The 13,240-nt window shown below is 42.1% G+C and overlaps 1 protein-coding gene across 23 annotated transcripts in view; it reads left to right on the forward strand.

Moving 5' to 3' along the window:
• The window catches only part of ZBTB20 (zinc finger and BTB domain containing 20), a 784,241-nt gene that overhangs the window by 735,698 nt on the left and 35,303 nt on the right, over nt 1-13,240 (forward strand). For 22 of the 23 annotated variants that reach the window (XM_059921075.1, XM_059921074.1, XM_059921073.1 and 19 more), the window contains 2 exons: nt 6,017-6,180; nt 6,558-6,745. In XM_059921075.1, the coding sequence (XP_059777058.1) occupies nt 6,170-6,180; nt 6,558-6,745 (199 nt within the window). In that variant the 5' untranslated portion in view covers nt 6,017-6,169. Of the gene's footprint in view, nt 1-6,016; nt 6,181-6,557; nt 6,746-13,240 lie in introns of those variants that run through there. The other variant, XR_009502940.1, reaches the window with a different exon arrangement.

A 13,240-nucleotide genomic window follows, 5' to 3' on the forward strand; every position in this document is an offset into this window, starting at 1 on the left:
TTAGACATATTTCCCCTATGCAGAATGCCAGTGCCTGCATTCATGCTTTGCAGGTCCTAGAGAATGGACAAATTGGGTTCTAATCCTTGCAGCCTTTGCTTTTCAGAAACTCAGCTTCTCATGTGTAAAAGAGAAATAATAAAACTTACAGAGGCTTGATAGGTGCAAAACCTTCATTGAGTGAGGTGAATATGGTATAAAAATGTGGACTAATTTCAAATGTATCCCTCCCTATGGATTCACAATACCTGGGTGAAGTCTCAAGGCCTAGAGGTGGGTAAGGAGTGGGTGAGTGTTAGATTTTAAAGCCTCCCCACTCCCACACCACCTGCACAACTGGGCTCGGCAACCTGCCTACTTACCTGGCTTGTTGCAATGACTAAATGAGATAACGTATATGTCGCGTCTGGCACAGCAGACATGAGTATATTTACTCAGCCAACTAAAATTTACTGGGCATTTACTATGTGCCAGGCACTGTTCTAGGCACTAGGGGTGTGGCACCGAACAGAACAAACCAAAAATCCTTGCTCTCACATAGCTTATGTTCAGTTTTCTTCCCCCATAAATTACAAGTAGACAAAACAGGTAAATGGACACTAAGAGAGAACTGATTTCATTTGATTTGCTGTGTCTTTCCTTCCAGAAAGTATAATTGGGAAGAAAAGGGTAAAGGAAATGGAGAGGGGAAAAATAAGTATGCTTATTCATCTCCCCCTCACCCCTGACACACACACAAAAAACCCCAGAACATTCTCTGCCCTGATACATGGCCCAGGAGACCGACCTCTCTGAACCACGTTACCTAGGCTGCCTTCTCCTCTGGCTTCCCTTTGAATTTAGGCAATAGGAGGCATCAGAAAGAGACATGAGAGTGGGAGGAGAGTGGGGTCAGGGTATTATGAGTCCAGCCCCTTCCCTACTCCAGTTCTGACTAGACTTAGGGAACTCCACACCTTTCCTCGCTCCTTCGGTTTAGCAGTTTAAAGCTGAGATTAACAACCTCGCACCATTGCTAGTCCCTGGTGTATCACCATCCCTTGAGGATCCCTTAACCTCCTCTGTACCCCAGTAGAGAGTCCTTTCATTAAACGCTTTTCAGTTAAAACCTCTGAGTGTGCCATCTGTTTCTTGCGAAGATCCTGACTGATACAGTGAGGGAGAAATATACTGAAAAACATTATAAATCAACCTTGCCAAGAAGGTTGAAAAATTGAGGGAATAAAATATTTTAATCATGAAAACATCTTAAATGGATCTGAGAACATTAGACCAAGCGGTGAAAGGATAAATTGTAAGAAGACGTGATAAGATAGAGTACCAAAGGTTGGTTTCAATGAATAGACCATAGTGCTCAGGTTTGATGGGCTTCTCTAGGCCAAGTGTAGCTTGCTTGACTCTCAACTTCAAGAGGAGCTAATAGTGTAGTAGCAGCAGTGACAAACACGTGAACAGAAAGAAGGTGTCAGGGGGGTGATACGGTAAAATCCAAGTGTTGAAGAAGAGTTTGCTTATCCTAGCATTCTTTCTGCCTTTGCTGAAATTACAATCCATTTGCCCCTGCCCAAATCTAGATATTAAAAAAGATAAAGCGGGGTGGGATAGGGAGGGTGGGAGGGAGGGAGACGCAAGAAGGAAGAGATATGGGAACATATGTATATGTATAACTGATTCACTTTGTTATAAAGCAGAAGCTAACACACCATTGTAAAGCAATTATACTCCAATAAAGATGTTAAAAAAAAAAAAAAAGATAAAGGAAGTGCCTCCTTCTAGGTGAAAGGATGAAAACCGCAGAACTGATGCTTTCTGTGAAAGAGCTACCTTCATGGGGCACTGACCGTGTGCCAGCGCTATGCCAATCACTTGACAGGAAGTGTCTTATTTAATCCTCACATCAGCCCTAGAAGGTATTATTATTTCCATTTTACAGATGAGGAAACTGAGGCCCAGAGAAGCAGAGGAATCTGCCTAGGGTGCACAGCTACTGATAGAGCTCAGTTGTACTACCAACCCCCACTGGGGTGGTTTGTTACCACCTCCCCTTTGCCCCTCTTCCCAAACACTCTACTAAGCCTCTTCCATGTATTATTGGGAAGGAGAGCAAAGAAATAGTTACCACACCAAAACGATTGGGGTGGGGGAAGGACTTCATGAGCAAGGTCATGGGTCAAAATTGTCATGATCCAGTGACTGAGTATTTATCAAAAAGAGGTTCTGACTAATTCTTTTCCATCCAACCAGGCTGATAAGTGGAAGGCATGTTAATGTGCAGGAGAGGGTGGGAGCCCAGCGAAGAGAGAAAATTGGGAGAGGGGGACAGAAGAGAACACTCTTCCCTCAGCAGCCCCCGGAGACTGATGAGAGCTCACACAGATAAAATATTTATTTTCCACATGTTGCCGAAAGCATTGCCATCACTGTATGTGTGCAATATGTGCAAAGAAGTGTGAAATCTATACATCAAATGCCACCGACCTAGTTAATTTCCGTGCATTTAACATGCTTAATACCTACCATCTCCTCAGTATGTTTTCATGTATATTTCTTGACACATAAAATACGGTCTTAATAAGGAAAGAGCCGGCATCATCCACAGCCTTACTCACTGCTATGTTTCAGCCCAAAACTTGTTGCCAGGGCCAGCACAATGAGAGTTAAAAACCAGTAGGTCCCGCTGGCTAACTCAGCCTCCCGTCACCTTAAATCGCCTTCCCCGTTCTTGAAACAGCCTTCTTCTCATAACAGAAATGTCTGTAGTGGGGAGATGAAAATGTTTTTGTTCTCTTTGGACAATTGGGAGATAGAATGTCAGAACTGACCGTTGAAACGCAGGTGCCTGCGGCCACACTTTTTTTGAATGCAGAGCTCCACCCGTGCGGCGGGAGGAAGTGCACAGTGATTGGTCTGTTTCTCTGCGGAAGTGTTCGCGTACACCCAGTTTTGCTTTGCATGTATTTACGAAACATCTGCCCGTTTCTTGTTCTTAAATCCTTCCCCCTCACCAGCCCCCTTTCTCCTTTCTCCCATTTTCTTTCTTTGTTGTCGTTGGCTCGCCTAATTTTTCATTGGAGCTTTCATTTTCTGGTTGAGGGGCGACTTCATCAGAGTGTATAATTTTAACATTGAGGGAGGGAGGGAGGGAGGGAGAGAGGGAGACAGAGAGAGAGAGAGGGAGAGGGAGGGAGAAGGAGAGGGAGAGAGAGGGAAAAGAAAGAAAGAGGCTAAGCGGCCGGCCAGAGCTTGGCAAACCAACCTTTGGCATGGTGACCAGAAGGAAGGTTCTGGTGTGGTGGGGAGTTTGCCTGACATGCTGCCTGGAGTCCGCCTGTGTGCTGCTGCCCTCTACAGGCTCCAGGGAATAGTGCACAGCCACCGAGGCTTGGAGAGACTTGCCCTCAGACGTGCTGTGCTTATATAATTCTTTTACACAGCCAAAGAAGGTATTTTCAATTAATTAATAAGGACTTGCTTTTTCCTCCTTAATGAAATATGAACTGCAAAAATAGGGTGAAAATAACTGCACCTGTGCATGTCTAGATGTAGATTGCTGCTACGTTTTAGTGTTTCTCAGCTCTGGAAAAAGGAGTCCAAAAGAACTATTAGAGAGAGTGAGATGGAAAATGAATTGTTTCTAAGGACAATGAGTGTCTCTCTGTTATCTGTGCAGTTGGGAAACGGCCCAGTGGTCTAAGGACAAGTAAAGTGATATTAGGCAAATGAAGGGGTGAGCCCAAAGGTTGAGTTTTCAGTATTTTCTGTTTGTAGAAGTGGTTTCAGTGCCTCTGTGCTCTGAATGTTCTCCAGAGGTGACCCCTGAGACAACAAACAGGAGAATATGGTGCAAGATGTCAGTTAGAAAGCAGGATCAAATCCAGGGAAGGAAGCAAGGCCATTGATATAAAGAACAATACAACTTTTGCGAAGTTAAAAATAAAAGAGTAATGTTGGTGGGTTGACCACGTACTCATGTTTGGAAGAGGGCTTCCTTAATTTCCTGAAGCACACATCTGAAACTAGCCTAGGCCTTGTTTATGAGTATCAGAAATAATTTTTTTTTTTTCCGTTAAGTGATGTCTGTCAGTGTTTCATCCCGATATTTAAATGATTCATGAGGACCAGCCTAGCTTCAGTGGGCAAAGTGGTCCTACTCTTATCAAATGCATTTCGTAGATTCAAAGGAAAAGCAGCCAGTCAAGGTAGATTTCCCTGCTGCATAAAGAATAGGAAACTTAATTGGGATTCAGACTATAACTATTCTCAGAATATACTTTAATTTCAACTCAATTTCATTCCATCAACACACCTATATTGAATGACAGCTTTGTCTAAGCAACTCTGCTTAACAGTATACACTAGACAGCAAATCTGGGAGGGCAGAAACTTGGCTTGTTTTATTTCCTAGCCCATGCTGGCACATCATAAGCACGTAACAAGTATTTGTGAAATGAATACATGAATAAATGAATAGTGGGAGGGAAGGAAGAAGGAACGAATGGGTGAACACAGGGACTTCAAAAATAGCTATGACATGTTTTTCGCCCTCAGAGAGTTTACAGTCTCATAGACATGGAATTCACCTTGACTGTCAGCCTAACGTGGTCATCTCAGATTTAGTGAATCAAAGCTGTGAGAGTAGAGAAGTCAAGGAGGATGGGAGTCAGAAAGTAAACAACAGTCTAAATAAAAAGTGTTATGGTGATAGCAATGGAAATATAGATGTGCAAAATATGAAGGAAGCACAATTGTCAGGACTTGACAAACTGGCTTTAAGGCAGAGGAAGGTGTATGACCCTGAGGTTTCCAACCCGGTGACAAACCTGGTGACAGACAGCAGTGATAGAAATAGGGACCGTAGAGGAAGCGTTGGTTTCCATGGAAAAAAACGAGTTGGGCTTTGGAAACTTTGATCTCGGATACTTCCCTACACTGAAAACCAGAAACGAGCTCCTTGAAGGTCCATGTAGACCCTCAAGATTTGGGGGTTTGTTTCTTAGTCACCCATTCAACAAAGAGCGGGTAAAGGAATCCAATTTGTTGCTTTTGTACTGGCTTCCTCCATCCTGAAAAATATGTCTGAAAGCTCTCCTTCTATTTTCATCTTTACCATGCCATCTCTGCCTCCTGCCCTCTGGAAAAGCAGATTTGATTTCACAACCTGTTGGACCAGAAACACAGCATGCTAATCATAACACCATATTCTGCGAGGGCAGATTTAACTACCCAGTACAACAAATTTCAATACAAAATATTCTGTATAACAAGTCCATTGCCGTGCTTAGAGAAACAAGGGAAACATGGGAACAGACCTACTTACAACAAATTCTGCACCACACATATTCTCCTACCAAAAAAATAAGAAAATACTTTTTTCTGTTCACCATACACATGATGATAAAAAAAGGCACAGAACCAAGAAAACTGGGGGGATGTTCAGGGTATGACAAGTAATCCAATCGGGTTTGACTAGGGCCTAGGGTGCATGCAGCATAAGCTAAGTATTTATTCATTTACATCAGTTGCATGGTCCTAGGGAGAGGAGCTGACTGATGGCTGAGCTCTTTTACTTCTTATTCCTGGTCCCAAACAACAATTAGTGACAATTACTCTCTAATTCCCTTCACCCATCTCTTTTCAAACACACAGTCCCAAACACACAATCACACTCCTGTACTCCAGGATCATGCACTAAATCAAAAAACAAAGGGAATCTTAAGCTTCACGTGGGTAAAGAGTTGGAATAGAGGCTCTCTGTGTGACACCTTCCTTCTTTACCTACTGGAGTCTAAGCTCTTCTTTTCACTTTTCATTTGCTGCTTTAACAAATCCTTTCATCACTACCCCTCTCATCTGTACAACCTGCAAATTTAGATTGTGATTTGAAATTATGTGTTGATCTAAAATAAAATCTAATAACAGCAAGAAAGTTGACTGTTACATAATGTGTTCCATGAATAGAAACTGAAAACCGGAAGGAACCTTTAAGGCCTTCTAATCCAAGCCCTTTATTTTACAGATGAGGAAACTGAAGCCCAGAGAGGTGAAGTGAGGTGCCCAAGGCCACACAGCAAGTTAGAGGCACAGCTAGTACCATAGCTCAAGTCTCCAGACTCCCAGTCCAGTGCTCCTCCCATTACTCCACGGGTCCTGTCTCTAAGCTTCCTGACAAATGCTAGAACGGTAAAACCTCCACTAGTATTTTTCCAGACCATGTTAAAACTCTTAACGGGGGAAAAAAGGATGCTTTCTTGGATAATGTCAGCCATACGTAGCTCAAGCTGTCTAAAGTTCTGGGACAGGGTCTTTTTATGCAGCCAACAGAGTCCAAATGTGGTGCTGTTTGCTTGGCCCATATGCTTTCATGTGTTCCCAGTTAGGCCATTACTGGAGGGAAAAAAACAAGAATCAGCTTGTTTTAAAACAAGGGACATACTGGACTCCCTCCCATCCCCCCTCAGAAAAAAAAAAAAAAATCAAGTTATCTTTAACAGATTCTAAAAATGCCTTTTCCCAAATATGCAGTCAGTTCCTTCAAAGGGCCCTTTGTTTATTTTCAGGAAGAAACCCAAGACAGCTGAAAACCAGAAGGCATCTGAGGAGAATGAGATTACTCAGCCGGGTGGATCCAGCGCCAAGCCGGGCCTTCCCTGCCTGAACTTTGAAGCTGTTTTGTCTCCAGGCCCAGCCCTCATCCACTCAACACATTCACTGACAAACTCTCACGCTCACACCGGGTCATCTGATTGTGAGTACACCACTTACACCACTAAGGTGATGGTGTCTTTGCGGTGCTGGGAGCAGGCTTCTCCCCCGGGTTCGGGCTTTTTTGCATTCAGAGCAAGCTGTTTCCATTCGGTCTTCTAAAGTAGCCAAAAGTAACTTGCCACCATTTTGAGTCAGCCAACATCTATATTTTCAAAGCTAGAGTGTATTTCAAAACCAGGTGACCAGCCATTTGGCCTCAAAAGGCTGATTAATTACATCAATCACATTCTCTTTCATAACATTAACTCAAAAACAGAAGCCGTGTTGCTGTTTTCTAATTATTCTTTTGTCCCCGTGATCTGAATAATGGTACTTCCACCATGACAAAATTGAACAACCAAATATGTACCTCAAAAGGAAACTTCCATTTTGAGATTACATAACACAAGTCAGCTTTGCATTAGTTATTGTAGCTTGGCTGAATTTCTTTTTTTTTTTTTTTTTTTTAAAGACTATTTTTCAAGGGGATGATTTTTTTTTTTTTTTTTTAATAGCTACTTTATTATTTATTTATTTATTTTTGTTTTTTTTTTTGTGTTTGGGTCTTCGGTTCGTGCGAGGGCTTTCTCTAGTTGCGGCAAGCGGGGGCCACTCTTCATCGCGGTGCGGGGACCGCTCTTCATTGCGGTGCGCGGGCCTTTTCACTATCGCGGCCCCTCCCGTTGCGGGGCACAGGCTCCAGACGCGCAGGCTCAGTAGTTGTGGCTCACGGGTCCAGCTGCTCCGTGGCATGTGGGATCTTCCCAGACCAGGGCTCGAACCCGTGTCCCCTGCATTAGCAGGCAGATTCTCAACCACTGCGCCACCAGGGAAGCCCTTGGCTGAATTTCTGTCTTTCCGGTTTTTAATTTATTTTGAAGTGGTTAAAGGACAGCATAAATTTACAGAAGAAAAGAGAATGGCTTCCAAGAATTCAGAAGCCACCCAGACTTCACGTAGCCAATAAGAATTTAGGTTAAAAATATTTTTTAATTCAAAAAACTGCCTATGGGCTAAATTTGGAAAAGGGCAGCTTAATGAGATTGTCACTACTGAAATCACTCCGTTGCTGTTTGTTTTTGCTGTCTTCCCAATAATCTGAGAGTCGTCACTTCTTCAAATTCTATTTTAAGAAAGTTGATAAATGCACGTTTGGGAGGTATTTTCTGAAACGTAACTTAATACTTCAGAGAGAAAGAAACACATGTGTTGACAATGGAAAGGAATGGAATCACTTGGAGTCCAATCGGAAAGAATATTCCTTTTAGTCTTGAGATACCCGACAACTATTCAGAACTGATCTCCACAGTGGATGTCAGGCAGAAAGCTGGCGTATTCGCCTTTGGATTAAGATCAGACCAAGAAAGTTTTATTTTCCAAAAAGGACTCCATTTATCCTGTCCACAAAGCAAAAATTATTAATTAGGAAATGAGATTCTAAATCTCCTGTTGTTATTTTTCTGACAAAGCAAATGTAACTCTGCAAAAAGGGTGAGAGGTGAATGAGCCTGGGACATTCCATTCCCTACTTTCTTCATCATAATAGTCCCTGGATAAAGGGACATGACCTAAGGATTGGGGTTTGGGTGAAGGAGCCTTTTTCTACTCGTGACTGAGCTGAGACCACACTCCAGCTGTCACTAGAAAACGAAACGAGAAATAACAGGATCCAAATCTCTGCAGCCCATGTAAGTTGTACAAAGCTGCTGCTTCTATACAGAAACTCGGGGGTCAGAAGCAGGGACTGTGTTCAGTGGACCATCAAAATGGTAACATCCTTGGCCTTCTTGCCTGGCAGTCTCCAGCCTAATAGTAATTACAGGAAGAATTGGAAAATAGCGTGGCGCGGTGCCCGTAGACATGTGCGTACTGTCCCTACCTACCAGGAAGGTAGCCTGCTCCTGTGGAGAAGGACCTGGAGCTCCTGCATGCAGACCTCCAATGCCTGGCTTTCTGCCACAGCTTATGGGGAAGATTACATAGAATGGCCTTAGCCCAGAAATCCCACTACAATAAAATGAATGTTTTGCTGAATAGAAAGAGCATCGGGCTCTGTGTATTATACTTTGCCATAAGCATCATCTGACCAGGCCTTGGCGTTAGCTTGGAATATGTACAAGGCACAGCCCCTTGGTGACCCTGAGGATGCCAGTGGATCCAAGCTCAGTAAGGTCTGAATACAGTTGGAAGGAGAACAAATAGGGAGGAGAAGCCTAATCTCCAGCTGTTCAGAAAGTCCTTCTGATTTTGCCATTAAGATGTATAAGCCTTCTCTGCTCCAACCTGTTGTTTAAATTGATTATACTTTTCTCCAAATATATTTGGATTGTAGTTTGTCCTGATTTGAGCCTACGCTTAGAAGAAAATTGTTTTGAGGAAAGATTCACAGAAATCTGTCCATTTGGAGTTTGCTTGAGAGAAGACAGGAAAGAGGTTTATTTTAAGCTGTTAAGATTTTTGGATGCTCTTCTTGCATTCAAGAGGATTTTTTTTTTTTTTTTTTTTTTTTTTTTTTACTTTCAAATGTCACTCTAACCGTAGATTAATTTAAAAGCCTAATTTCTTTAAGGTAAAATATTCAGTTTCTATTTAGAACTAACAGATTTGGGGCATTTAAAAATAGTGCCCTTGACTTGTTAGTATCTTTAACTTCAGAAACATTCCACCAGTATGTGGTGTTCCAAGCTTTCACAAGTGCCTGAATTTTTACAGCACCCTTTTATTTGTCATGTGTTTAGCAAAATTATTCTTAGTCATGCCTTAATGTCCATTTCCCATCAGTCATTATAATTCTTCCCAATTTACAGATGAGAAAACTGAGAAAATTGACACCCAGATAGATGAATGCCGTGCTTTAGTAGTTACCTCGTTCAGATATGGGGAGGGAGAGAGGGGGATGTCTGTGGATTTGCCCTCACTGTGAGCAGCCTGAATTCTCTGCTCTGAGCCCAGAGATGGCATTCCTGGCTCGAAACAGGCATCTTGAGAATGTTCAACTACTCATATTGGTGACGAGGTTATAGAACACGATGGGTACGCCTCCCCACAGAAGAAAATTCAGCTCTGCCTACGAACTGATCAGGGTGGGCAAGCCATGGCGTTGTTGCATCTGAAGGACACAGGCCGCGTTTTGGAGCAAAGAGAACAAGTCCGACCCCTTAAATTCTCAGTTGGCTATTTAACCTGCGAGCCATTTCAAATTCAGCAGAAGATCCCAGTAAAAGTCAAAGCAAGAGGGAATATGGCTGAGAAAGGCTTTCCTTGGTGAAATGGTGAGGTTAATATCACTACTGAAACATGCGCTGCTTTTCAGTGCACCCACTACAATCACCTTTTAGCAATATTCCCCCATCACCCCCTAGCTTGTCACCTCGTCACCCTTTCTAACAGTCTCATGGTAAACCAACGCAGATGATGAGAGCGGAAGGCATTAGGATGAGTTTCGGAATGCAAAGGGTACCAAACCCCTAGGCGTTTGACAGAACAGTTCCCACTGCACAGGCTGAGGATGAGTTGAGCCAGGCTCTCCCTTTAAACACTTAACAGGACTAAACCAAGTCAGGAGAGCAGACGAAGCTCTCCACAGGAAAACCTTTCCTGACAGCTATCAAGTCGTAGCACATCACAGTCATGTACATGTGAAAGATGCTCCCATTTTGTTTTCCCCCAAATAAGGCTCCCACTGAAGGGAGAAGCGATTCTGCACCCCCATCCCACCCCCGTTGGCAGTCTCCCTGCTTTGGGCTGTAGAACCACCTAAGTACAATGTCTTTGTTTCGTTGGAAGCTGACATCCGTGGTTACTTACCTTCTCAGGTTTTGCACTGGCCTCATCAGATCGTCTCATTTTTTGTGTCCTTGCCAAGATGCGCTTACACATTAGCAGTTTTTATTTATTTTTAATTTAACCTTTACACATTACCAAACTGTTGTGAGGGTGGGTTTAACTTTCACTCTGTAGGTAGCATGACCCTGCCGGGCTGAACGCTGTCAAGGAGCCGGGTAGGTCCTTCCTTGGCTCTCTCTTGCCGTCCACCTTCATTGGCCTTCCCCCTCCCACCCCTTTGCCTCAGTCCCCAAGCCTGAAGATATCAGTACACTTGGTTCAGTGTGAACTTCTAAGCAATTTTTTTAGAGAACAAAACAAAGAGGATTTTTTATGGCAAACTCCATTAATGCCACATTAAGGCTGACATTTTAATTACCCCAAAGTCAGGAAATGCAAAGTTCAGGTTCCCACAGCAAAAGAAACTGTCCCCTTGAGTCCCAGCATTATAGCAGATTCTTTCATTCCCGGATTACACAACACCAGGCGTGGGGACATTGTTTTTCATCCACGTACGTGGAAAGGAGCACAGCTTTTATCCTTTGTTTTTTTCCTGTAACTACAGTTGAGGATATGGGTCTTTAGCTTCCCTTCCCAAACCATCTATATGTATTATCCTGGAACGGAAGACGATTAGAGCTCTACATGTGCGCACGGACAGAATTAAAGTTGCTGTGGGAACATTAACTCTGATTTCCGGACTTCCGTGCCAGTCACATTTAAACCATAATGTTGTAATTTTTGGCATGTAATAAATGTGTATTTCATGTACACAGACAGAAAGAAGCATAAAATGTATTTTAAAGAGCAATTAATTACTAACTTTGTGATTAAAAAACATTTGGTGCATGTTCCTTCCCATTTAGCATCAGCTGCTGGTCTTAGCCAGGCCTAATAGATGACATACTGTGTCTCATCCTGCATCTCAGATGTACTTACTGTATGTTCCTGTTCTTCTAGATAATTAATTCCCTTAGTAAAGCTGTAGGGGGAAAAGAAAATGGAAGGAATATGCAAGCATGTAAATAGGGTAAAGGATATTTTGAAGGAAATGATTCATTTCTGCAAATAAACCTTAGTCCCTGATAAAGAGCCAGAAATCTGCTAAGTGGGTGTAGACAGAGGTTTCTGGCCACCTTAGAGCATCTGGTCCAGGGCCATCAGAACAACTTCAAAGCAGATTTCCCCCTGAATTCTGGGCATGCCCAATGGGGGAGTGATTTTACTCTGTAATAACTCTTCAGGCTTAAGGCTTAAAAAGTTGTCTTACTCTGTAACAGCTTTTCAGTTTATATTCAAACTGGAAAAGAAAAGTCGTAGGGACTCATGTAAAATAGAGGTTTTTCCAAAGAATCCCTGATTTACAGAGCAGTGTTTTTAATTCCTTTAGATTTGAATCTGGTTGACCTATTTGTGTTAGAGAAGGAAGTGTTTCAAAAATAACTGTTTGAACAAGTTTGTTAGTAAAAAGGATTAGTAGCAATACTCTAAGGTACAGTGTTTAAGAACACAAATACTTGAAGGTTTATCTGAAACTGGGTGAGATGATAGAATTTTTACTGAAGGGATGTGTCGTCTAAATGCTCAGGTCAAGCTTTAGGAACACGCTTATGGGGAATTTGAACCTCTGTATTTGCTATTTCTTCATTATCTCTCCTGTCATGTATTCCTTTTGTTTAGCTTGGTTGTGTGTAGTAGCTAACCTTTAAGAAAAAGACTTCAGCTTTACAGGGCTCTGATTGCTTTTACTTGGGCTGTCTGTACGTGTGAATGCATGTCTGTATGAGTGAAAACTGCTCAAGCAAGTTTGAAGGTCTGTTTGGCAAATTCGACTGCGTTTTCAGAAAGTTTCCAATCAGAAAGCTGATTCAGTGTAAAACCTTCCAAAAACTTCCTGAGGCACCTGTTCGCATGAAAGGATTGGATTTCTGCTGGAGGTGCTCAGAAGGCAGTGTTTATAACTGAAGATCTCTGTTTGGAGTGCCAAAAAATGAAAAACATTTTCGCCCCCAAAAAACCTCCATAAATGTTCAAAATGTATCATCAAACAAAAGCTTCATTTGGATTCAAATGCATGTATCTCAGCAGATGTGTCTAAACTAACTGGAATCCCACAGGAGCAGCTGTACTGGATTTTGGTATGTCTTGATAACTGAAAGAGTTATTCTTAGACTTTGGAAGGACAAAAATGGTCCATCTGTGAAGAACTGTAGTAGAGACATGACAAAAAACAGCATCCTCTGAAAGAGTTTATTTATGGAATTTAGGACAAGTTGGACAATCCTGAAAACATTTTGGGGTCACACTAATTTGCAGAAGAAATAGTCAAAATGGGATGAAATAAGCCACTACAGATAGTTATTATCCTATGGCTTGCTATTAATTTTCTCATAGATTCCATATCAGTTAAACAGTAAATAGAGCATCTTTGATGTAACTAAATGCTCTCATTGTCCCCAGAGTGTCTCACATTCCTCTTTATTCTACTTCCTATAAAGAATTATATATTTACCTTTTCATTGCTAACAGTTTAATCTTGTTTTCCTGCTATTTCATTAACCAAGTAAACCTCTTACTTACTAAGTGTGGATTCATTTCTTTAAAGATAGTCTTTCACTTTTTAAAAGTCACCTTTCTTTTCCTGAGTTAATTGATACATAATCTCTTTAGA

The sequence above is a fragment of the Balaenoptera ricei genome, chromosome 4 (genome assembly GCF_028023285.1).
Source record: "Balaenoptera ricei isolate mBalRic1 chromosome 4, mBalRic1.hap2, whole genome shotgun sequence".
NCBI lineage: Eukaryota > Metazoa > Chordata > Mammalia > Artiodactyla > Balaenopteridae > Balaenoptera > Balaenoptera ricei.